Source organism: Somniosus microcephalus, chromosome 12, assembly GCF_052327205.1.
Source record: "Somniosus microcephalus isolate GS21.2 chromosome 12, FLI_Smic_1.0, whole genome shotgun sequence".
NCBI lineage: Eukaryota > Metazoa > Chordata > Chondrichthyes > Squaliformes > Somniosidae > Somniosus > Somniosus microcephalus.
In genome coordinates this window covers 164,950,479-164,975,199 of record NC_140998.1, presented here as the reverse complement: position 1 = coordinate 164,975,199, position 24,721 = coordinate 164,950,479, and the positions used below count along the sequence as shown (strand labels likewise).

At 62.3% G+C, this 24,721-nt stretch overlaps 1 protein-coding gene across 1 annotated transcript in view; it reads left to right on the top strand.

Annotated features, from left to right (window-relative positions):
• Positions 1-4,996: 4,996 nt before the first annotated feature.
• The window catches only part of LOC147109681 (pleckstrin homology domain-containing family D member 1-like), a 91,930-nt gene continuing 72,205 nt past the window's right edge, over positions 4,997-24,721 (top strand). Inside the window, exons 1-4 of the mRNA XM_086002349.1 lie at positions 4,997-5,022; positions 6,930-7,119; positions 12,609-12,790; positions 13,966-14,098. Of these exons, the coding sequence (XP_085858475.1) occupies positions 4,997-5,022; positions 6,930-7,119; positions 12,609-12,790; positions 13,966-14,098 (531 nt within the window). The remainder of the gene's footprint in view (positions 5,023-6,929; positions 7,120-12,608; positions 12,791-13,965; positions 14,099-24,721) is intronic.

Genomic DNA, 24,721 nt, shown 5'->3' with positions numbered 1-24,721 from the left:
AGGTAAAGGGGGGGATGGGGGAGGGTCTGGGGGGGGACGGGGGGTAGGGCGGTGTGGGGGGGGATGGGGGGTAGGGCGGTGGGCGGGGGGACGGGGGGTAGGGCGATGGGACAGGGGGTAGGGCGGTGGGCGGGGGGGACAGGGCGGTGGGGGGGATTGGGGTGGGGTAGCACGGTGGGGGGGTAGGGCGGGGGGGGACGGGGGTGTAGGGCGGTGGGGTGGATTGGGGGGTGTAGGGCAGTGGGGGGGATTGGGGGGGTGTAGCGTGATGGGGGGACGGGGGTAGGGCGGTGGGCGGGGGGGACGGGGGGGTATGGCGGTGGGGGGGTTGGGGGGGCAGCGCGGTGGGGGGGACGGGGGGTAGGGCGGTGGGCGGGGGGGACGGTGGGCGAGGCAGATGGGGGGGACGGGGGGTAGGGTGGGGGGGACGGGGGGTAGGGCGGTGGGGGGGACGGTGGGTGAGGCAGATGGGGGGGACGGGGGGTAGGGCGGTGGGCGGGGGGGACGGGGGGGGTATGGCGGTGGGGGGATTGGGGGGGCAGCGCGGTGGGGGGGACGGGGGGTAGGGCGGTGGGGGGGACGGGGGGTAGGGCGGTGGGGGGGACGGTGGGTGAGGCAGATGGGGGGGACGGGGGGTAGGGCGGGGGGGACGGGGGGGTATGGCGGTGGGGGGATTGGGGGGGCAGCGCGGTGGGGGGGACGGGGGGGTAGGGCGGTGGGGGGGACGGTGGGTGAGGCAGATGGGGGGGACGGGGGGTAGGGCGGTGGGCGGGGGGGACGGGGGGGGTAGGGCTGTGGGGGGGAGACGGGGGGTAGGGCGGGGGGACGTGGGGGGTAGGGCGGTAGGTGTGGAAGACGGGGGGTAGGGCGGTGGGGGGGAGACGGGAGGTAGGGCGGGGGGACGGTTGGCGGGGGGGACGGGGGGTAGGGTGGTGGGGGGACGGGGGGGTAGGGTGGTGGGAAAGGGGTGATAGGGTGGGGGAAACGGGGGTAGGGTGGTGGGCGGGGGGCGGGGGGTAGGGCGGTGGGACAGGGTAGGGCGGTGGGCGGGGGGGTTGGGCGGGGGGGGTAGGGCGGTTGGCGGGGGCAAGGGCGGTGGGCGGTGGGGTAGGGCGGTGGGCGGGGGGGTTGGGCGGGGGGTAGGGCGGTGGGCGGGAGAGACGGGGGGCTAGGGCAGGGGGGACGGGGGGGGTAGGGCGATGGGGGGGCAATGGTGGGCGGGGGGACGGGGGTAGGGCGGTGGGCCGGGGAGACGGGGGGGGGGGTAGGGCGGTGGGTGGGGCGGTGGGCGGGGGAGACGGGGTGTAGGGCGGTGGGGGGGACGGGTGTTAGTGCGGTGGGGGGGACGGAGGGTAGGACGGTGGGCGGGGGACGGATAGGGCGGGGGACGGGGTAGGGGTTTGGGCGGGGGGACGGGGGGGGTAGGGCGGTGGGGAACGGGGGGGTGGGCAGGGAGACAGGGGTAGGGCAGTGGGGGGGTGGGGGGGTAGGGCGGTGTGGGGACACGGTGGGCGGTGGGGGGCGCGGGGGTAGGGCAGAAGGCAGGTGTGTAGGACGGGGTAGGATGGGGGCGTTAGGGCGGTGGGCGGGGGAGACGGGAGTGTAGGACGGGGTGGGATGGGGGGGTTAGGGCAGTGGGGGGGTGGGGGGGGTAGGGCGGTGGGAGGGGGGGTAGGGCGGTGGGCGGGGGAGACGGGAGTGTAGGACGGGGTGGGATGGGGGGGTTAGGGCAGTGGGGGGACGGTGGGGTAGGGCGGTGGGGGGGACGGGAGGTAGAGCGGTGGGTGGGGGACCGTGGGGTAGGGCGGTGGGCGGGAGACGGATAGGGCGGGGGACAGGGGGTAGGGGTTTGGGCGGAGGAACGGGGGGTAGGGCGGTGGGTGGGGGGGACGGGGGGTAGGGCGGTGGGTGCGGGGGACGGGGGGTAGGGCGGTGGGTGGGGGGGGACGGGGGGTAGGGCGGTGGGTGCGGGGGACGGGGGACGGGGGTAGGGCGGTGGGGACGGGGGGTAGGGCGGTGTGCGGGGGACGGGGGTAGGGCGGTGGGTGCGGGGGACGGGGGGTAGGGCGGTGTGCGGGGGACGGGGGGTAGGGCGGTGGGTGCGGGGGACGGGTGGTAGGGCGGTGGGTGGGGGGGACGGGGGGTAGGGCGGTGGGTGGGGGGGACGGGGGGTAGGGCGGTGGGTGGGGGGGACGGGGGGTAGGGCGGTGGGTGGGGGGGACGGGGGGTAGGGCGGTGGGTGCGGGGGACGGGGGGTAGGGCGGTGGGTGGGGGGGACGGGGGGTAGGGCGGTGTGCGGGGGACGGGGGGTAGGGCGGTGTGGGGGACGGGGGGTAGGGCGGTGGGTGGGGGGGACGGGGGGTAGGGCGGTGGGTGGGGGGGACGGGGGGTAGGGCGGTGGGTGGGGGGGACGGGGGGTAGGGCGGTGTGCGGGGGACGGGGGTAGGGCGGTGTGCGGGGGACGGGGGGTAGGGCGGTGGGTGCGGGGGACGGGGGGTAGGGCGGTGGGTGGGGGGGACGGGGGGTAGGGCGGTGGGTGCGGGGGACGGGGGGTAGGGCGGTGTGCGGGGGACGGGGGGTAGGGCGGTGGGTGCGGGGGACGGGGGGTAGGGCGGTGTGTGGGGGACGGGGGGTAGGGCGGTGGGTGCGGGGGACGGGGGGTAGGGCGGTGGGTGGGGGGGACGGGGGGTAGGGCGGTGGGTGGGGGGGACGGGGGGTAGGGCGGTGGGTGCGGGGGACGGGGGGTAGGGCGGTGGGTGGGGGGGACGGGGGGTAGGGCGGTGTGCGGGGGACGGGGGGTAGGGCGGTGGGTGCGGGGGACGGGGGGTAGGGTGGGGGGGACGGGGGGTAGGGCGGTGGGTGCGGGGGACGGGGGGTAGGGCGGTGGGTGCGAGGGACGGGGGGTAGGGCGGTGGGTGGGGGGGACGGGGGGTAGGGCGGTGGGTGGGGGGGACGGGGGGTAGGGCGGTGGGTGGGGGAGACGGGGGGTAGGGCGGTGGGTGGGGGGGACGGGGGGTAGGGCGGTGGGTGGGGGGGACGGGGGGTAGGGCGGTGGGTGCGGGGGACGGGGGGTAGGGCGGTGGGTGGGGGGGACGGGGGGTAGGGCGGTGGGTGCGGGGGACGGGGTAGGGCGGTGTGCGGGGGACGGGGGGGTAGGGCGGTGTGCGGGGGACGGGGTAGGGCGGTGGGTGGGGGGGACGGGGGTAGGGCGGTGTGCGGGGGACGGGGGGGTAGGGCGGTGTGCGGGGGACGGGGGGGTAGGGCGGTGGGTGGGGGGGACGGGGGGTAGGGCGGTGGGTGCGGGGGACGGGGGGTAGGGCGGTGGGTGCGGGGGACGGGGGGTAGGGCGGTGGGTGCGGGGGACGGGGGGTAGGGCGGTGGGTGCGGGGGACGGGGGGTAGGGCGGTGGGTGCGGGGGACGGGGGGTAGGGCGGTGGGTGCGGGGGACGGGGGGTAGGGCGGTGGGTGCGGGGGACGGGGGGTAGGGCGGTGGGTGCGGGGGACGGGGGGTAGGGCGGTGGGTGGGGGGGACGGGGGGTAGGGCGGTGTGCGGGGGACGGGGGGTAGGGCGGTGTGCGGGGGACGGGGGGGTAGGGCGGTGGGTGCGGGGGACGGGGGGTAGGGCGGTGGGTGGGGGGGACGGGGGGTAGGGCGGTGGGTGGGGGGGACGGGGGGTAGGGCGGTGTGCGGGGGACGGGGGGTAGGGCGGTGTGCGGGGGACGGGGGGGTAGGGCGGTGGGTGGGGGGGACGGGGGGTAGGGCGGTGGGTGCGGGGGACGGGGGGTAGGGCGGTGTGCGGGGGACGGGGGGGTAGGGCGGTGGGTGCGGGGGACGGGGGGTAGGGCGGTGGGTGGGGGGGACGGGGGGGTAGGGCGGTGGGTGCGAGGGACGGGGGGGTAGGGCGGTGGGTGGGGGGGACGGGGGGTAGGGCGGTGGGTGCGAGGGACGGGGGGGTAGGGCGGTGGGTGGGGGGGACGGGGGGTAGGGCGGTGGGTGGGGGGGACGGGGGGTAGGGCGGTGGGTGCGAGGGACGGGGGGGTAGGGCGGTGGGTGGGGGGGACGGGGGGTAGGGCGGTGGGTGCGGGGGACGGGGGGTAGGGCGGTGGGTGCGGGGGACGGGGGGTAGGGCGGTGGGTGCGGGGGGACGGGGGGTAGGGCGGTGGGTGCGGGGGACGGGGGGTAGGGCGGTGGGTGGGGGGGACGGGGGGTAGGGCGGTGGGTGCGGGGGACGGGGGGTAGGGCGGTGGGTGCGGGGGACGGGGGGTAGGGCGGTGGGTGCGGGGGGACGGGGGGTAGGGCGGTGGGTGCGGGGGACGGGGTAGGGCGGTGGGTGGGGGGGACGGGGGGTAGGGCGACGGGGGGTAGGGCGGTGGGTGGGGGGGACGGGGGGTAGGGCGGTGGGTGGGGGGGACGGGGGTAGGGCGGTGGGTGCGGGGGACGGGGTAGGGCGGTGGGTGGGGGGGACGGGGGGTAGGGCGGTGGGTGGGGGGACGGGGGGTAGGGCGGTGGGTGGGGGGGACGGGGGGTAGGGCGGTGGGTGCGGGGGACGGGGGGTAGGGCGGTGGGTGCGGGGGACGGGGGGTAGGGCGGTGGGTGCGGGGGGACGGGGGGTAGGGCGGTGGGTGCGGGGGACGGGGGGGTAGGGCGGTGTGGGGGACGGGGGGGTAGGGCGGTGGGTGCGGGGGACGGGGGGTAGGGCGGTGGGTGCGGGGGGACGGGGGGTAGGGCGGTGGGTGGGGGGGACGGGGGGTAGGGCGGTGGGTGCGGGGGGACGGGGGGTAGGGCGGTGGGACGGGGGGTAGGGCGGTGGGTGCGGGGGACGGGGGGTAGGGCGGTGGGTGCGGGGGACGGGGGGTAGGGCGGTGGGTGGGGGGGACGGGGGGTAGGGCGGTGGGTGCGGGGGACGGGGGGTAGGGCGGTGGGTGGGGGGGACGGGCGGTAGGGCGGTGGGTGCGGGGGACGGGGGGTAGGGCGGTAGGTGCGGGGGACGGGGGGTATGGCGGTGGGTGCGGCGGACGGCGGGTAGGGCGGTGGGTGGGGGGACGGCGGGTAGGGCGGTGGGTGGGGGGACGGGGGGGTAGGGCGGTGTGGGGGGACGGGGGGGTAGGGCGGTGGGGTGGGACGGTGGGCGGTGGGACGGGGGGTTGGACGGTGGGCGGGGGGACTGGGGGTGTAGGGCGGTGGGACTGGGGGGGAAGGGGTGGGACGGGGTAGGGCGGTGGGCGGTGGGCGGGGGGTTGGGCAGGGGATGTGAGGGACGGGGGGAATGGGGGCCGGGGTGTAGGGCGGTGGGGTGGGGCGGTGACGGGGGGATGAGAGAGGACGGGTGGGGGGGGACAGTCGGACGTCGATCGGTTCTGACTCGCGTCGCCAATTCTAGTTGGACATATTCCTGGAGGAGTCATCACATGACCTCCCTATGACCTTTCTCCCGGTTTGCTCCCAGCAATGTCCTGCAGGTTAATCTTTATTTCTTGGAGACATCGGGGCAATCCTGGAGGGTTGGTGACTGAGTCTGTGACTGACCTCTCTCAGCTAACCCGCTGACATGCGAATCCTCACCGTATGCTCCGCTGGCGCAGTGACCAATCGCAAAACCTCGGCCTTCATCTTTAAAGCACATCAAAGAAACAGGCTGATGGCTGAAAATGACAAAAACCATTCCTCAAGTTTATATTCCGACCCCATATCCTCTCCATCACCAAGACCGCCTACTTCCACATCTGTAACATCGCCCATCTCCACCCCGCCTCAGCTCATCTGTTGCTGAAACCCTCATCCATACCATTGCTGCCTCCAGACTCGACTATTCCAACGCTCTCATGATTGGCCTTCTTCCACCCGACATAAACTTGAGCTCATCCCAACCTTTACTGCCCGTATCTTAATTCGCACCAAGTCCCGTTCACCAATCGCCCCTGTGCTCGCTGACCTACATTGCTTCCCAGTCCGGCAACGCCTCGATTTAAAAACATTTTCATCCTTGTGCTGAAATCCTTCCACGGTCTCGGCCCTCCCTATCTCTGTAATCGCATCCAGCCCTACAACCCTCCGAGGTATCTGCGTTCCTCCAATTCTGGCCTCTTGCGCATCCCCCACTCCTTTCGTCCCACCATTGGTGGCCGTGCCTTCAGCTGCCGAGGCCCTAAGCTCTGGAAATCCCTCCCCAAACCTCTCCGCCTCTCTCTCTCTCTTTTAAGACGTTCCTTAAAACCTACCTCTTTGACTGAGCTTTTGGTCACCTGTCCCTCTCTTTCTGTGGCTCGGTGTCAATTCTTGCCTGATAACGCTCCTGTGAAGCATCGTGGGATGTTTTACTGCATTACAGGCTTTGTATAAAAGCAGGTTCTTCTTCTAAAGTCAATGGCTGATGAACCCCAATATTTATTTGTCAGTGGAATCAATTATTGGTTCCTAATGTGTCTTGGCCAGCATTCTCCCAACACCACCAAGACACTGATCATCTGATCCTTCGTTCATTTGCTCTTCGTGGGATCTTTCTGTACACAAATTGGTTGCCGAGTTTCCTCACATTACAGCAGTGACTGTACCGTGGAGGGGCGGGGCGGGGGAGGAATCGTCCATAGAAACATAGCAGATAGGAGCAGGAGTAGGCCATTCGGCCCCTCAAGCCTGCTCCGCCATTCAATGAGATCATGGCTGATCATCCAAATTCAGTACCCGGTCCCTGCTTTCTCCCCATATCCCTTGATCCCTTTAGCCTTAAGAAATATATCCAACTCCTTCTTGAATATATTTAATGAATTGGCCTGAACTGCCTTCTGTGGTAGAGAATTCCACAGGTTCACCACTCTCTGGGTGAAGAAATTCCTCCTCATTTCTGTCCTAAATGGTCTACCCCTTATCCTTAGACTGTGACCCCTGGTTCTGGTCCATTAATTTGTCAAGTGCTTCGGGATGTCCTGAAGACCAGCTTGTAATAAGGCGCTGTATAAATGCAAAGTTCATTCTGTTCCTATCTTTTCCTCGGAGGTTGCCTCTGAGCTGTGTTTGCTTGGTTTCAGGGAGCTGGAGGTGACGGTAAGCTCGCTGACGGGAGTCGAAGAGGAAAAGAAACAACTGCACCAACTATCAGAATCCCTGCAAACTAATTTAGAGGTGAGGGTTCACAATGGGCAGGAGCGAAGGGTGGAGTGAGGATGCTGAGCGCTGCCCCATAATGATCGGACAGGCTCCATGCTGGTCTTTAGATTCACCGTCAGTTCCTGCTCTTGGCTCGTCCTGTCCGGGGAGTGTCGCTGAGACCGCTACCCACAGGGCCATGACCGATCCGAACCTAGACTCATGTCCAAATTCCTGCCCGCTCCCTATAACCCTTAATTCCCTTTACTTCTAGGAAACTGTCTATTTCTGTTTTAAATTTATGTAATGATGTAGCTTCTACAGCTTTTTGGGGCAGCATATTCCATGGACCTACCACCCTCTGAGTGAAGTAGTTCCTCCTCATCTCAGTTTTGAAAGAGCAGCCCCTTATTCTAAGACTATGCCCCCTAGTTCTAGTTTCACCCATCATCGGGAACATGCTCCCCGCATCCACCCGATCCAGCCCCTTCACAATCTTATCGGCTGAAAATTCAGTAGCCTTAGCGCCTCATTTGAGGCGCTAGAGGGCCTTGCGCCGGAGTTATGGCCAGTAGTGAAATTCCCTGGGGCCCTAAATCGGCGTTGCTCCGGTAGCGCTGCGCCGGCACCGATGACGTCATCGGTGTGCGCAGCGTCCCGGTTGCCGTGGTAACCCGCCCGAACTCCGAAATTGAGTTGCGGCCGCCTCGCCCGTGGCAGCCGCAACCAGCATTTTGTCAGAGGTGCCTTACTGCAGTTAGCGCCGGCGCATTAAAGGCCCCGCGGCGGCCGGCCGCTTTCCCGCCGGCCGCCTGCCCGCAGCTCCCTCCCCGGACTTCTCTCCCCCACCCCCCGGAACAGATGCAAGCCCGGCACTTGTCCGAGGTGCCGGGCTCATTTTTAAGCAGATTTGCGCGGGCCGCGGCCGGGTGCAGGCAGCTCCTCCTTAACGGAAGGAGGAGGCCTGCACTTCCCCAGCCTGCCGCACCGCATCGGGTGCCGCAGCGCCGGAATTGCGGCGCGAAACGGCAGTTAGCGCCCTTTTCCAGGCGCTAAGACCCTTCAGTAGCGCCGGCAGCCGTTTGGGCGCGGCGCCACTGAATTTTTGGCGCGCGCAGGGGACTTAGCGCCGGCACTAATTTCCGGCGCTAAAGCCCTGGCTAAGCCAAAACCCAATTTCTAGGCCTATATGTTTCAATAAGATCGCCTCTCATTCTTCTGAACTCCAATGAGTAGAGTCCCAATCTACTCAACCTCTCCTCATATGTCCATCTCCTCATCCCCGGGATTAACCGAGTGAACCTTCTTTGTACTGACTCGAGAGCAAGTATGTCTTTTCTTAAGTATGGACACCAAAACTGTATGCAGTATTCCAGGTGCGGTCTCACCAATACCTTGTACAACTGAAGCAATACCTTCCTATTTTTATATTCTATCCCCCTAGCAATGAAAGCCAACATTCCATTGGCCTTCTTAATCACTTGCTGCACCTGCATACTAACCTTTTGAGTTTTGTGCACCAGGACCCCCAGATCCCTTTGTACTTCAGTACTTTCTAGTTTCTTGCCATTAAGATAATAACTTGCTCTACGATTTTTCCTGCCAAAGTGCATAACCTCACACTTTCCAGTATTGTATTCCATCTGCCAAATCTCTGCCCACTTACTTAGCCTGTCTATGTCCCCTTGCAGGTTTTTTATGTCCTCCTCACTCACTACTTTCCCTCCCATCTTAGTATCATCTGCAAACTTTGATATGTTACACTCGGTCCCCTCCTCCAAATCGTTAATATAGATTGTAAAGAGTTGGGGACCCAGCACTGACCCCTGCGGAACACTACTAGTTACTGATTGCCAGTCTGAGAATGAACCATTTATCCCAACTCTCTGCCTTCTGTTAGATAGCCAATCCTCTATCCATGCCAGAATATTACCCCCAATCCCGTGATTTTTTATCTTAAGCAATAATCTTTTGTGTGGCACCTTGTCAAATGCCTTTTGGAAGTCTAAATACACTACGTCCACTGGTTCCCCTTTATCCACCCTATATGTTACTTCCTTAAAGAACTCCAGCAAATTTGTCAAAAATGACTTCCCCTTCATAAAACCATGCTGACTTTGTCCTATTAAATTATGATTATCCAAATGTCCTGTTACTGTCTCCTTAATAATGGACTCCAAAATTTTACCTACCACAGATGTTAGGCTAACCGGTCTATAGTTTCCAGCCTTCTGTCTACTGCCCTTTTTAAATAAGGGTGTTACATTAGCAGTTTTCCAGTCTGCCAGGACCTTTGCTGAGTCCAGGGAGTTTTGGAAAATTATTACCAATGCATCCACAATCCCTACCGCCACTTCCCTCAAGACCCTAGGATGTAAGCCATCAGGTCCAGGTGATTTATCCGCCTTGAGTCCCATTATTTTACCGAGTACCACTTCCTTAGTGATTTTGATCGTGTTTAGCTCCTCCCCCCCTATAGCCCCCTGTTTGTCCAGTGTTGGGATATTCTTAGTGTCTTCTACTGTAAAGACTGATACAAAATATTCATTCAGTGTTTTTGCCATCTCCATATTTCCCACCATTAATTTCCCGGTCTCATCCTCTAAGGGACCAACATTTACTTTAGCCACCCTTTTTCTTTTTATATAACTAAACAAACTCTTACTATCTGTTTTTATATTGTTTGTTAATTTACTTTCATAATCTATCTTCCCTTTCTTAATCAATCTTTTTGTTATTTTTTGCTGTCTTTTAAAGTTTCCCAATCCTCTATCCTCCCACTAGATTTGGCTACCTTATATGCCCTTGTATTTAGTCGAATACTATCCTTAATTTCTTTACTTAGCCACGGATGGCTGTCTTTTCTTTTACACCCTTTTCTTCTCAGTGGAATATATATTTTTTGGAAGTTGTAAAATAACTCCTTAAATGTACACCACTGATCATGTATCGTCTTACCCTTTAATCTATTTTCCCAATCCACTCTACTCAATTCCGCTCTCAATAGTCTCCTTTATTCAAGCTTAGCACGCTTGTTTGAGATCCAACCTTCTCACCCTCTAATTGAATATGGAATTCAACCATGTTATGGTCACTCATTCCAAGGGGATCCTTTACTAGGTCATTTTTAATTAATCCTGTCTCGTTACACAGGACCAGATCTAAGGTTGCTTGCCCCCTGGTCGGTTCAGTTACATACTGCTCAAGAAACCCATCCCTAATACACTCAATGAACTCATCCTCAAGGCAGCCCTGCCCAATTTGATTTGTCCAATTAATATGATAGTTAAAATCCCCCATAATTATAGATGTTCCCTTATTACAAGCCTCAACTATTTCCTGATTAATACTCCGTCCAACAGAGTTGCAACTGTTCGGAGGCCTATAGACTACGCCCACTAGTGTTTTTTTCCCCTTATTATTCCTTATCTCCACCCAAACTGTCACTACCCTGCTCCTTTGACCCAATATCATTTCTCTGTATTACAGTGATTCCTTCCTTTATTAACATAGCCACCCCACCTCCCCTTCCTTCCTGCCTGTCCTTCCTGATCGTTAAATAACCTGGTATGTTTAATTCCCAGGCATTGTCACCCTGCAGCCATGTTTCTGTAATGGCCACAAGATCATACCCCTATGTAGTTATTTGTGCCATTAACTCGTCTATTTTGTTACGAATGCTACGTGCATTCAGATAGAGAACTTTCAAATATGTTTTGTGACACTTAGTTCCTGCTTTTGCCCTTTTTATTACTTTACCTTTTACTCCACACCTTCTGCCCCTTCCTGACACGCTCTGGTTTTTAATTTCCCCACTGCTACCTAAGTCCATGACCTTCTCTGTTGTTATTTTTATTATTTGCTCTCTAGGAACCTCCCCCCCACTAGTTAGTTTAAAGCCCTCTCTACAGCCCTAGTTATATGATCCGCCAGGACTCTAGTCCCAGCACTGGCCAAGTGAAGCCCGTCCCAACGGACCAGCTCCCTCCTGCCCCAGTACTGGTGCCAGTGTCCCAGGAAGCAAAACCCATTTCTCCCACACCAGTCTTTGAGCCACGCATTTAACTCTCTAATTTTATTTGTCCTAGCCAAATTTGCTCGTGGCTCAGGCAGAGATTACTACCCTTGAGGTTCTGTTTTTTAATTTGACCCCTAGCTGCTCATACTCCTTTAACAGAACCGTCTTCCTAGTCCTATCTACGTCGTTTGTACCAACATGGACCACGGCAACTGGATCCACCCCCTCCCACTGCAAGTTTCTTTCCAGCCTAGAGGAGATGTCCTTAACCCTGGCACCGGGTAGGCAACACAGCCTTCGGGACTCTCGCTCTCGGCTGCAGAGAACTCTATCTATCCCCCTAATAATACTATCCCCTACCACTACAACATTTCTATTTACTCCCCCGTCTTGAATGGCCCCCCGTTCCACGGTGCTGTGGCCAGATTGCTCATCCTCCCTGCAGTCCCTGCTCCTGTCCCCACAGGGAGTAAGAACCTCGAACCTGTTGGACAAGAGCAAGGGCTGCGGCTCCTCCAACACTATCTCCTGGATCCCCGTACCTGCCTCACTCGTAGTCACACTGTCCTGTCCCTGACCATGGGCTACATCTGAATTAATTAACTTCATAGGTGTGACCACCTCCTGAAACACAGAGTCCAGGTACTTCTCCCCCTCCCTGATGTGTCGCAGTGTCTGAAGCTCAGACTCCAGCTCATCAACACGGAGCTGGAGTTCCTGTAGCAGCAGACACTTGTCACAGACGTAATCACCGTGAGCCTCAATGGGGTCCACCGGCTCCCACATCTCGCAACAGTAACACATCACCTGCTCCATTCTATGTGATTAATTAAATTTTTTATTGTTAGTTATGGACACCCTCTGCCCGATTTTAGATGCTAGCATCCCCTTTAATTAATTGGATTTAAATTAAATCAATCCCTCTAATTACACCAGTTAAATGGTTTACCAACAGTCACTCTGCACCAGAAAGGCCTTATTAACTACAACCCACAGAGTTAAAGTTTGAAAAGAGCACCTAACGCCCCACTTACCCTGACTCACACTTACCCAAACTCACAGCACTCTCTGCTGACTCGCACTCAGTGTCTACCCTATCAAATCCTTTAATCATCTTAAACACCTCAATTAGATCACCCCTTACTCTTCTATACTCAAGGGAATACAAACCTAGTCTGTGCAACCTGTCCTCATAATTTAACCCTTTTAGCCCCAGTATCATTCTGGCGAGTCTGTGCTGCCCCCCCACTCCCAGGCCAATAGTTTTGATCATTAGTGATCAGTGCCCCACTACCTGCGTGTACAGAAGAAAAATCACCGGCAAAGAGTGCTTCCTTCTGAAGGTGTATTCGAGACACGAGGATCTGTCCACCTCGGTCGGTTGTCCTCCGGTCGGTGAGAGACTCCCCCAGTGGTGGAGAGCATTGACAGCGTCAGTGTTCCGCTGAAGGTTAGTCCCGAGTGTTTGCCTGTGCTGACCTGTGGGTTTTTTTTCCACTGGCCCCAGTCCCTGTCTCAGGAGAAGCGAAGGATCCTGCTGAAGCTGCAGGACAGTGAGCACCAGACTCAGCAGCTGACCAGCCAGAATGAGCAGCTGTCCGAATCCAGCGGAACCTTCCGGGCCATCCTGCAGCAGATCGAGGAGGACATGAAGAAACTGCAGGATGAGAAAGGTCTTGCTGAAGAAAGGTGAGAAGAGACTTGGACCCTGGTTTTAGAAGGTGGGTGGGGAAGGGTGCGCGCGAGGTCCCGAGAGCGAGGGGCAAACCCGGGGAGTCTGACCTGAACGGCTGGGCCTCATTTACATAAATGTTCCAGGAGTTCCAGCCCCGAAGCTCTGGAATTCCCTCCCTAATGATTTCAACTGTAGTCTGGCCTCTTGAGCATCCCCGATTTTCCTCGCCCCACCATTGGCGGCCGTGCCTTCAGCTGCCGAGACCCCAAGCTCTGGAATTCTCTCCCTAAATCTCTCCGCCTCTCTTTCCTCCTTTAAGGCGCTCCTTAAAACCTACCTCATTGACCAAGCTTTTGGTCACCTGCCCTAATATCTCCTTAAGTGGCCCGGTGTCAAAGCTTTGTCTGATTACGCTCCTGTGAAGAGCCTTGGAGTGATTTACGGTGTTATATAAATGCAAGTTGTTGTTGTTGTGTGTCCTGGTCCAGTGCCTGGCTGGCCGGCTGGAGTGGGAACTTGGCTGCAGTCAGTGAGAGGAGGGGTGGAGTCTGCGAATTGTTATCGCTCTGGTTCCTCCGCAATGCCATCCTTTGGATTAAACTTTAAACCAAGGCCCCGTCTGCTGGACAGCGTGGGATCGATCCCATGGAATTATTGGAAGACGAGCAGGGAGTTCTCCCCGTGTCCTGGCCAATAGTCTTCCCTCAACCACAGAGAGCACATTCACTGTTTTTCATGAAGTACGTAAGGATTTTGTTTTGAATTTGTTTTTGGGATGTGGGTGACACTGCCAAGGCCCCATTTATTGCCCATCCCTAGTTAGCCTGAGAAGATGTTGGTGAACATGGTACTTGAGAGATGGATTTCTCAATCCCTCAATCTTGCTAAGCATTCCAAGTCAACCACATTATGTGGGACATGTAGGCCAGACGGGGTAAAGCCAGAAGGCTTCCATCTCGACAGATTCTATAGGAAAGGTAGAATATAGCCTATATTTAGATGTGATTTATTTCTGTCAAGTAATTTTTAAATTAACATTTCACTGTTCAATTTGGCTGCCACGTTTCCTACATTACAACAATGACCACACCTCCAAAAGGACCCTGTTGACTGTGAAGCATTTTGGGAGGTCCTGAGGTGGTGAAAGGTGCTGTCTAAATGTGCGTTGGTCCCTTTCTCTCCTCTGTAGACTACAGGAGAATGAAAAGCGAGCCCTTGCGTTGAAGGAAGAGCGGGAATTTTATTCCACCCAGTCCCAGGAACTCCAGGCCTCGCTCTCTGAGCTTACAGTGGAGAAGCAGCAAACCGAGAGTGAACTGAGGGTAAGAGTCCATTGATGGATCAGTCATTGAACGTGTTAATACAGCACAAGGCCTCAGTGAGCGATCCGCCAGGCTCTGGGCGTGGGTGGGGGGTGGGGGGAGTGGGTGGGGGGAGAGTGTGGGGGGAAGAGTGTGGGGGGAAGAGTGTGGGGGGAAGAGTGTGGGGGGAAGAGTGTGGGGGGGGAGAGTGTGCGGGGGGAAGAGTGTGCGGGGGGAAGAGTGTGCGGGGGGAAGAGTGTGCGGGGGGGAAGAGTGTGCGGGGGGGGAAGAGTGCGGGGGGGAAGAGTGTGGGGGGGGGAAGTGTGGGGGGGGGGAAGAGCGTGGGGGGGGGAAGAGTGTGGGAGGGGAAGAGTGTGGGGAGGGGGAAGAGTGTGGGGGGGAAGAGTGTGGGGGGAAGAGTGTGGGGGGGGGAGTGTGTGGGGGCAGAGTGCGGGGGGGAAAGTGCGGGGGGGAGAGTGGGGAGGGGAGAGTTGGGGAGGGGGAGAGTGCGGGGGGAGAGTGGGGAGGGGGGAGAGTGCAGGGGGGGAGAGTGCGGGGGGAGAGTGCGGGGGGGAGAGTGTGGGGGAGAGAGAGCAGGGGGAGTGGGGGGATAGAGTGTGGGGGGAGAGTGCGGAGGGGAGAGTGCGGAGGGGAGAGTGCGGGGGTGAGAGTGCGGGGGGGAGAGAGAGCAGGGGGGAGTGTGGGGGATAGAGTGTGGGGGGGGAAGAGTGTGGGGGGGAAGAGTGCGGGGGGGGAAGAGTGCGGGGGGGGAAGAGTGCGGGGGGGGAAGAGTGCGGGGGGGGAAGAGTGCGGGGGGGGGAAGAGTGCGGGGGGGGAAGAGTGCGGGGGGGGAAGAGTGCGGGGGGGGAAGAGTGCGGGGGGGGAAGAGTGCGGGGGGGGGAAGAGTGCGGGGGGGGAAGAGTGCGGGGGGGAAGAGTGCGGGGGGGGGAAGAGTGCGGGGGGGGGAAGAGTGCGGGGGGGGAAGAGTGCGGGGGGGAGAGTGCGGGGGGGAGAGTGGGGAGGGGAGAGTGGGGAGGGGAGAGAGCAGGGGGAGAGTGCGGGGGGGAGAGTGCGGGGAGAGAGAGAGCAGGGAGGACTGTGGGGGATAGAGTGTGGGGGAGAGAGTGCTGGGGGGGAGAGTGCTGGGGGGGAGAGTGCGAGGGGGAGAGAGAGCGGGGGGGGAGAGTGCTGGGGGGGAGAGTGCGGGGGTGAGAGCGGGGGAGAGAGAGCAGGGGGGGAGTGTGGGGGAGATAGTGTGTGGGGGGGAGAGTGCGGGGGGTGAGTGCGGGGGGAGAGAGAGCAGGGGGGGAGTGTGGGGGGAGAGAGTGTGGGGGGGAGAGTGCGGGGGGGAGAGTGGGGGTGTGAGAGTGGGGAGAGGAGAGTGCAGGGGGGAGAGTGCGGGGGGGAGAGTGCAAGGGGGAGAGAGAGCAGGGGGGGAGAGTGCGAGGGGGAGAGAGTGCGGGGGTGAGAGCGAGGGGGAGAGAGAGCAGGGGGGAGTGTGGGGGAGATAGGTGTGTGGGGGGAGAGTGCGGGGGGTGAGTGCGGGGGGAGAGAGAGCAGGGGGGGAGTGTGGGGGAGAGTGTGTGGGGGGGAGAGTGCGGGGGGGAGAGTGGGGGTGTGAGAGTGGGGAGGGGAGAGTGCAGGGGGGGAGAGTGCGGGGGGGGAGAGTGTGGGGGAGAGAGAGCAGGGGGGAGTGTTGGGGATAGAGTGTGGGGGGGGGAGAGTGCGGGGGAGAGAGAGCAGGGAGGAGTGTGGGGGATAGAGTGTGGGGGAGAGAGTGCTGGGGGGGAGAGTGCGGGGGTGAGAGCGGGGAGAGAGAGCAGGGGGGGGAGTGTGGGGGAGTGTGGGGGAAGAGTGTGTGGGGGAAGAGTGTGGGGAAGAGTGTGGGGGGAGAGTGCTTTGGGGGAGAGTGGGGGTGTGAGAGTGGGGAGGGGAGAGTGCAGGGGGGAGAGTGCGGGGGGGAGAGTGCGGGGGAGAGAGAGCAGGGGGGAGTGTGGGGGACAGAGTGGGGGGGAGAGTGCGGGGGAGAGAGAGCAGGGGAGGAGTGCGGGGGAGAGAGAGCAGGGGGGGAGTGTGGGGGAGAGAGTGTGTGGGGGGGAGAGTGCGGGGGTGAGTGTGGCGGGGGGAGAGTGCGGGGGGGAGTGTTGGGGGGGAGAGGAGGTGTGGGGGGGAGAGTGCGGGGGGTGAGTGCGGGGAGAGAGAGCAGGGGGGGAGTGTGGGGGAGAGAATGTGTGGGTGGGGGAGAGTGCGGGGGGGGAGTGTGGGGGGAGAGTGCAGGGGGGTGAGGGCGGGGGGGAGAGTGCCGGGGGGGGAGAGTGCGGGGGGAGAGTGGAGTTGAGAGTGCGGGGGTAGAGTGCGGGGGGAGAGTGCGGTGGGGAGAGTGCGGTGGGGGGAGAGTGCGGTGGGGGGAGAGTGCGGGGGGGAGAGTGCGGGGGAGAGTGCGGGGGGAGAGAGTGTGGGGGAGAGTTTGGGTGGGGAGTGTGGCGGGGGAGTGTGGGGGGAGAGTGCGGGGGGAGAGAGAGCAGGGGGTGGAGTGTGGGGGAGAGAGTGTGGGGAGAGAGTGCGGGGGGGAGAATGCGGGGGGGAGAGAGTGTGGGGGGGAGAGTGTGGGGGAGAGTGCGGGGGGAAAGCTGGGGTGGGGGAGAGTGCGGTGGTGAGAGTAAGGGAGGGAGAGTGCAGGGGGTAGAGTGCGGGGGGAGAGTGTGGGGGGGGAGTGTGCGGGGGGGGGTAGTGTGCGGTGGGGGGAGTGTGCGGGGGGAGAGTGTGCGGGGGGGAGAGTGTGCGGGGGAGAATGTGGGGGGGAGAGAGTTGGGGATAGAGCGGGGGGAGAGAGCGGGGGGGAGAGTGTGCGGGGGGGAGAGAGTGGGGGTGAGAGTGTGCGGGGGATAGAGTGGGGGTGAGAGTGTGCGGGGGGAGAGAGTGGGGGTGAGAGTGCGGGGGAGAGAGTGGGGGTGAGAGTGTGCGGGAGGAGAGAGTGGAGGAGAGTGTGCGGGGGGAGAGTGGGGGAGAGTGTGCGGGTGGAGAGAGTGGGGGAGAGAGTGTGCGGGGGGAGAGTGTGTGGGGGGGAGAGAGTGGGGGGGGAGAGTGTGTGGGGGAGAGAGTGGGGGTGAGAGTGTACGGGGGGGAAGAGAGTGGGGGTGAGAGAGGGAGAGAGTGGGGGGAGAGTGTGTGGGGGGAGAGTGTGTGGGGGGGAGAGTGCGTGGGGGGCAGAGAGTGTGCGGGGGGAGAGAGTGGGGGTGAGAGTGTGCGGGGGCGAGAGGGAGAGTGTGTGGGGGGAGAGTGCGGGGGGTGAGTGCGGGGGAGAGAGAGCGGGGGGGGAGTGTGGGGGAGAGAATGTGTGGGTGGGGAGAGTGCGGGGGGGGGAGTGTGGGGGGAGAGTGCAGGGGGGTGAGGGCGGGGGGGAGAGTGCCGGGGGGGGAGAGTGGGGGGGGAGAGTGGAGTTGAGAGTGCGGGGGGAGAGTGCGGTGGGGAGAGTGCGGTGGGGGGAGAGTGTGGGGGTGAGAGTGCGGGGGGAGAGTGCGGGGGGAGAGAGAGCAGGGGGGGGAGTGTGGGGGAGAGAGTGCGGGGGGGAGAGTGCGGGGGGGAGAGTGCGGGGGGAGAGAGTGTGGGGGGGAGAGTTTGGGTGGGGAGTGTGGCGGGGGAGTGTGGGGGGAGAGTGCGGGGGGAGAGAGAGCAGGGTGGTGTGTGGGGGAGAGAGTGCGGGGGGGAGAATGCGGGGGGTAGAGAGTGTGGGGGAGAGAGTGTGGGGGGAGAGTGCGGGGGGAGAGTGGGGTGGGGGAGAGTGCCGGTGGTGAGAGTAAGGGAGGGAGAGTGCGGGGGGCAGATTGCGGGGGGAGAGTGTGGGGGGAGTGTGCGGGGGGGGGGAGTGTGCGGTGGGGGGAGTGTGCAGGGGGAGAGTGTGCGGGGGGAGAGTGTGCGGGGGGGAGAATGTGGGGGGGAGAGAGTTGGGGGAAGAGAGCGGGGGAGAGAGCGGGGGGGAGAGTGTGCGGGGGGGAGAGAGTGGGGGTGAGAGTGTGCGGGGGGATAGAGTGGGGGTGAGAGTGTGCGTGTGGAGAGAGTGGGGGAGAGAGTGTGGCGGGGGAGAGTGTGTGGGGGGAGAGAGTGTGGGGGGGAGAGTGTGGGGGGGAGAGTGTGGGGGGGAGAGTGTGGGGGGGAGAGAGAGTGGGGCGGAGTGTGTGCGGGGGGAGAGAGTGGGGGGGGAGAGTGTGGGGTGGAGAGAGTGGTGGGGAGAGAGTGCGGGGGGGGAGAGTGTGTGGGGGGAGAGAGCGGGGGGAGAGAGCGGGGGGGAGAGTGTGGGGGGAGAGTGTGCGGGGGGAGAGTGTGGGGGGGGAGAGTGTGGGGGGGAGAGTGTGGGTGGGAGAGTGTGCGGGGGGGAGAGTGTGCGGGGGGAGAGTGTGGGGGGGGAGAGTGTGGGGGGGAGAGAGTGGGGGGGAGAGTGTGCGGGGGGAGAGAGTGGGGGGGAGAGTGTGCGGGGGGAGAGAGTGGGGGTGACAGTGTATGGGGGGAGAGAGTGGAGGTGACAGTGTATGGGGGGAGAGAGTGGGGGTGAGTGTGTGGGGGGAGAGAGGGAGAGAGGGGGGGAGAGTGTGTGGGGGGGAGAGGTGTGTGGGGGGGGAGAGAGTGTGCGGGGGGAGAGAGATGGGGGGGAGAGAGGGAGAGAGTGGGGGGGGGAGAGTGTGCGGGGGGAGTGAGTGGGGGGGAGAGTGTGAGGGGGGAGTGAGTGGGGGGAGAGAGTGTGTGGGGGAGAGAGTGGGGGGAAGAGTGTGTGGGGGGAGAGAGTGTGGGGGGTGAGTGTGTGGGGGGAGAGTGTGTGTGGGGGGAGAGTGTGGAGGGGAGAGTGTGTGGGGGGAGAGTGTGGGAGGGGGGAGAGTGTGTGGGGGGGGAGAGTGTGTGGGGGGAGAGTGTGGGGGGGAAATGTGTGTGCGGGGGGAGAGTGTGTGGGGGAGAGTGTGTGGGGGAGAGAATGTGGGGGTAGAGAGTGTGGGGGGGGAGAGTGTGTGGTGGTGGTGGGGGAGAGTGTGTGGGGGGGAGAGTGTGTGGGGGGGAGAGTGCGTGGGGGGGAGAGTGCGTGGGGGGGAGAGTGCGTGGGGGGGAGAGTGCGTGGGGGGAGAGTGCGTGGGGGGGAGAGTGCGTGGGGGGGAGAGTGCGTGGGGGGAGGAGAGTGCGTGGGGGGGAGAGTGCGTGGGGGGGAGAGTGCGTGGGGGGGAGAGTGCGTGGGGGGGAGAGTGAGTGCGTGGGGGGAGAGTGCGTGGGGGGGAGAGTGCGTGGGGGGGGAGAGTGCGTGGGGGGGGGAGAGTGTGTGGGGGGGGAGAGTGTGTGGGGGGGGAGAGTGTGTGGGGGGAGAGTTTGTGGGGGGGAGAGTGTGGGGGGGAGAGTGCGGGGGGAGAGAGTGTGGGGGGGAGAGTGTGGGGGGGGAGAGTGTGGGGGGGAGAGAGTGCTGGGGGAGAGTGCGGGGGAGAGAGTTGGGGGGAGAGTGTGGGGGGGAGAGTGTGGGTGGGGAGAGAGTGGGGGGGAGAGAGTGGGGGGAGAATGTGTGGGGGGGAGAGAGTGGGGGTGAGAGTGTACGGGGGGAGAGAGTGGGGGTGAGAGAGGGAGAGAGTGGGGGAGAGTGTGTGGGGGGGAGAGTGCGTGGGTGGCAGAGAGTGTGCGGGGGGAGAGAGTGGGGGGAGAGTGTGCGGGGGAGAGAGTGGGGGTGAGAGTGTGCGGGGGCGAGAGGGAGAGCGTGTGGGGGGAGAGTGTGTGGGGGAGAGTGTGAGGGGGGAGAGTGTGTGAGGGGGGGAGTGTGTGTGGGGGGGAAGAGAGTGTGCGGGGGGAGAGAGTGGGGGGGAGAGTGTGCGGGGGGAGAGAGTGGGGGGGAGAGTGTGCGGGGGGAGAGAGTGGGGGAGAGAGTGTGCGGGGGAGAGAGTGGGGGAGAGAGTGTGCGGGGGGAGAGAGTGTGTGGGGGGAGAGAGTGGGGAGAGAGTGGGGGGGAGAGTATGTGGGGGGGAGAGTGTGTGGGGGAGAGTGTGGGGGGAGAGTGTGTGGGGGGAGAGTGTGTGGGGGAGAGTGTGTCGGGGGTGAGAGTGTGGAGGGGGTGAGTGTGTGCGGGGGAGAGTGTGGGGGGAGAGTGTGTGGGGGGAGAGTGTGTGGGGGGAGAGTGTGTCGGGGTGGTGAGAGTGTGGAGGGGGTGAGTGTGTGGGGGGAGAGAGTGTGTGGGGGGTGAGAGTGCGGGGGGTGGGTGCGGGGGAGAGAGAGCAGGGGTGGAGTGTGGGGGAGTGTGGGGGAGAGAGTGTGGGGGGGGACGAGTGTGGGGGGCAAGAGTGTGGGGGGCAAGAGTGTGGGGGGCAAGAGTGTGGGGGGAAGAGTGTGGGGGGGAAGAGTGTGGGGGGGAAGAGTGTGGGGGGGAAGAGTGCGGGGGGGGAAGAGTGTGGGGGGGAGAGTGCGGGGGGGGAGAGTGGGGAGGTGAGAGTGGGGAGGGGCGGGTGCAGGGGGGAGAGTGCGGGGGGGAGTGTGCGGGGCAGAGAGAGCAGGGGGGAGTGTGGGGAATAGAGTGTGGGGGGAGAGTGCGGGGGAGAGAGAGCAGGGGCGGAGTGTGGGGGGAGAGTGCGGGGGGTGAGTACGGGTGAGAGAGAGCAGGGGGGAGTGTGGGGGAGAGAGTGTGTGGGGGGGAGAGAGTGGGGGGAGAGTGCGGGGGGGAGTGTGGGGGGGAGAGAGTGTGGGGGGGGAGAGTGCGGGGGGTGAGTGCGGGGGAGAGAGAGCAGGGGGAAGTGTGGGGGAGAGAGTGTGTGGGTGGGGGAGAGTGCGGGTGGGGAGTGTTGGGGGGAGAAGCAGGGGGGTGAGTGCGGCGGGGGAGAGTGCCGGGGGGGAGAGTGCGGGGGAGAGTGGAGTTGAGAGTGCGGGGGGAGGATGCGGTGGGGGAGAGGGGGAGTGTGGGGGTGAGAGTGCGGGGGAGAGTGCGGGGGAGAGAGAGCAGCGGGGGAGTGTGGGGGAGAGAGTGCAGGGGGGAGAATGCGGGGGGAGAGTGTGTGGGGGGAGAGTTTGGGGGGGGAGTGTGGGGGGAGAGTGCAGGGGGAGAGAGAGCAGGGGTGGAGTGTGGGGGAGAGAGTGCGGGGGGGGAGAGTGCGGGGGGGATAGAGTGTGGGGGAAGAGAGTGTGGGGGGAGAGTGTGGGGGGAGAGTGTGGTGGGAGAGTGCGGGGGGAGAGTGGGGTGGGGAGAGTGCGGGGGTGAGAGTGCGGGGGGGTGAGTGCGGGAAGGAGAGTGCGGGGGGTAGAGTGGGGGGGGAGTGCGCGGGGGGGAGTGCGCGGGGGGAGAGTGTACGGGGGGAGAGTGTGCGGGGGGAGAGTGTGCGGGGGGAGAGTGTGGGGGTAGAGTGTTGGGGGAGAGAGCAGGGGAGAGAGCGGGTGGAGAGTGTGCGGGGGGAGAGAGTGGGTGTGAGAGTGTGCGGGGGGGAGAGAGTGGGGGTGAGAGTGTGCGGGGGGAGAGAGAGCAGGGGTGGAGTGTGGGGGAGAGAGTGCAGGGGGGAGAGTGCGGGGGGGATAGAGTGTGGGGGAAGAGAGTGTGGGGGAAGAGAGTGTGGGGAAGAGAGTGGGAAGAGTGTGGGGGAAGAGGAGTGTGGGGGAAGAGAGTGTGGGGGAAGAGAGTGTGGGGGAAGAGAAGTGTGGGGGAGAGAGTGTGGGGGAGAGAGTGCGGGGGGGAGAGTGCGGGGGGGAGAGTGCGGGGGGGGAGAGTGCGGGGGGGTGAGTGCGGGAAGGAGAGTGCGGGGGGTAGAGTGCGGGGGTAGAGTGCGGGGGGTAGAGTGCGGGGGGTAGAGTGGGGGGGAGTGCGCGGGGGGGGAGTGTGCGGGGGGGGAGTGTGCGGGGGGAGAGTGTGCGGGGGGAGAGTGTGCGGGGGAGAGTGTGGGGGGTAGAGAGGTTGGGGGGAGATGGCGGGGGGAGAGAGCGGGTGGAGAGTGTGCGGGGGGAGAGAGTGGGTGTGAGAGTGCGCGGGGGAGAGAGTGGGGGTGAGAGTGTGCGGGGGGGAGAGAGTGGGGGTGAGAGTGTGCGGGGGGAGAGAGTGGGGGAGAGTGTGCGGGGGGAGAGTGTGCGGGGGGAGAGTGTGCGGGGGAGAGAGTGGGGGAGAGTGTGTGTGGGGGAGAGTGTGTGGGGGGGAGAGAGTGTGGTGGGGGAGAGTGTGTGGGGGGGAGAGTGTGTGGGGGGGGAGAGTGTGTGGGGGGGAGAGTGTGGGGGGAGAGTGTGGGGGGAGAGTGTGCGGGGGAGAGAGTGGGGCAGAGAGTGGGGGGAGAGTGTGGGGTGGAGAGTGTGGGGGGAGAATGTGGGGCAGAGAGAGTGGGGGGAGAGTGTGTGGTGGGGGAGTGTGTGTGGGGAGGGAGAGTGTGGAGGGGGAGAGTGTGTGGGGGGGGAGAGTGTGTGGGCGGGAGAGTGTGTGGGGGGGAGAGTGTGGGGGGAGAGTGATTGGGGGGGAGAGTGTGTGAGGGGGGTAGAGTGTGGGGGGAGAGAATGTGGGGGGTAGAGTGTGTGCGGGGGGAGAGTGTGTGGGGGAGGAGAGTGTGAGGGGGGGAGAGTGTGGGGGGAGAGTGTGTCGGGTGGAGAGTGTGGGGGGGAGAGTGTGCGGGGGAGAGAGTGGGGGGGAGAGTTTGGGGGGGGAGAGAGTGCTGGGGGGAGAGTGTGCGGGGGGAGAGAGTGCAGGGGAGAGAGTTGGGGGAGAGTGTGGGGGGGAGAGTGTGGGTGGGGAGAGTGTGGGGGGAGAGAGTGGGGGGGAGAGAGTGGTGGGGAGAGTGGTGGGGGAGAGTGTGGGGGGAGAGTGTGGGGGAGAGAGTGTGGGGGGGAGAGTGTCGGGGGGGAGAGTGTGGGGGGGAGAGAGTGAGGGGGGGAGTGTGTGCGTGGGGAGACTCCATCTGGCATGACGGTTTATTCCTGAAACTTATCGAAAGCGGGGTAGGAAGAGAAAACATATGATGTAATTAAATCAATGTATACAAACAACAAATGTGCAGTTAAAATTGGAGACAAACAACAAAATACTTCCCACAGGGGCGGGGGGTGACGCAGGGCTCGCCAATCTCACCGACACTCTTTAATATTTACATAAATGGATTGGCAAAACTACTTGAACAATCTACAGCACCCGGCCTCACCCTATCTGAATCCAAGGTTAAATTCCTCCTCTATGCAGATGACCTGGTTCTGCTGTCACCTACTAAAGAGGGGCTACAGCAAAACCTGGACCTGCTGGAGTCGTACTGCCAGACTTGGGCCCTGACAATAAATCCCCAAAAAACCAAAGTCCTTGTGTTCCAGCAAAGATCCAAACATCAGGGACCCAAAATAAATTTCACAGTAGGAACAACCAAAATTGAACAAACCACTAACTACACATACTTGGGCTTAAAAATCAGTTCTACGGGAAACTTCAAACTGGCTGTGAATGAACTGAAAGAGAAATCAAGAAGGGCTTTCTATGCCATCAAAAAATCAATCCAAATAGAAATCCCAATTAGCATTTGGCTCAAAATTTTCAAATCAGTAATTGAACCAATTGCACTCTATGGCAGTGAGGTATGGGGACCGCTAACTCAACAAGAATTTGCAAAATGGGACAAACACCCAATTGAGATCCTACATGCAGAATTCTGTAAAAGTATCCTCCGGACTCAAAGGAAAACAGTAAACAATGCATGCAGGGCGGGACTAGGCCAATATCCATTAATAATCACTATCCAAAAAAGAGCCACCAAATTTTGGAATCACCTACAAATGAGCAATCCCCAATGCTATCACTACGACGCCCTGAAATGCCAAGAGCTGACCATAAAGAAGAATACCCTCAGTCAACTAGTCCTGGGACTCAGTGAAGTAACTACTAACAATACTAACAATAACCAGCCCCAGGACAGTGACAGGGTAACACAAAGAATTCGACCCAACACAATCGTCGCTAAGCAAAAGGAAAAATATCTGACATATTGGGCAGAAACAACAAAAACCCAAAGCAAACTCAATTGCTACTTGGCCCTAAACAGACAATACAACATAGCTGATTACCTGACCATGGTAAAGGATAACAAACTGAGAAGAACCTTGACAAGGTACAGACTTAGCGAACATAGCCTAGCGATCGAAAAAGGCAGACACAGGCAGACCAGGCTACCAAGAGAAGACAGGATATGCTCTCACTGCAGTCAGGGAGTAGTGGAGACAGAGATGCACTTCCTCACAGCCTGCGGAAAATATCAGGGCATCAGGGAGAATTTCTACCAAAAATTCTCACAAATATGCCCTGATTTCAGAAATCTGAATGACAACCAAAAACTCCCATTCCTACTGGGAGAGGAGAGAAGCTGTATAACACTGGCGGCACACTATGTTACAGCTTGCCATGAACAGAGGGACAACCAGTAAACTAAGAAAAGAATATATATAAACAATGCGAATGTATATTTATACACTCAGGGATATACCTGTTTATACACTGTATGAATAGAACTGCGTTTATGTGCTAAACCATAAATGTATTTTGATGCTTTGGCAACATAAGATGTAACTTATCATGCCAATAAAGCGATTTGAATTGTGAATTGTGAATTGTACGGGGGGAGGGAGTGGGGGTGAGAGTGTGCGGGATGTATTTCGATGCTTTGGCAACATAAGATGTACCTTATCATCATG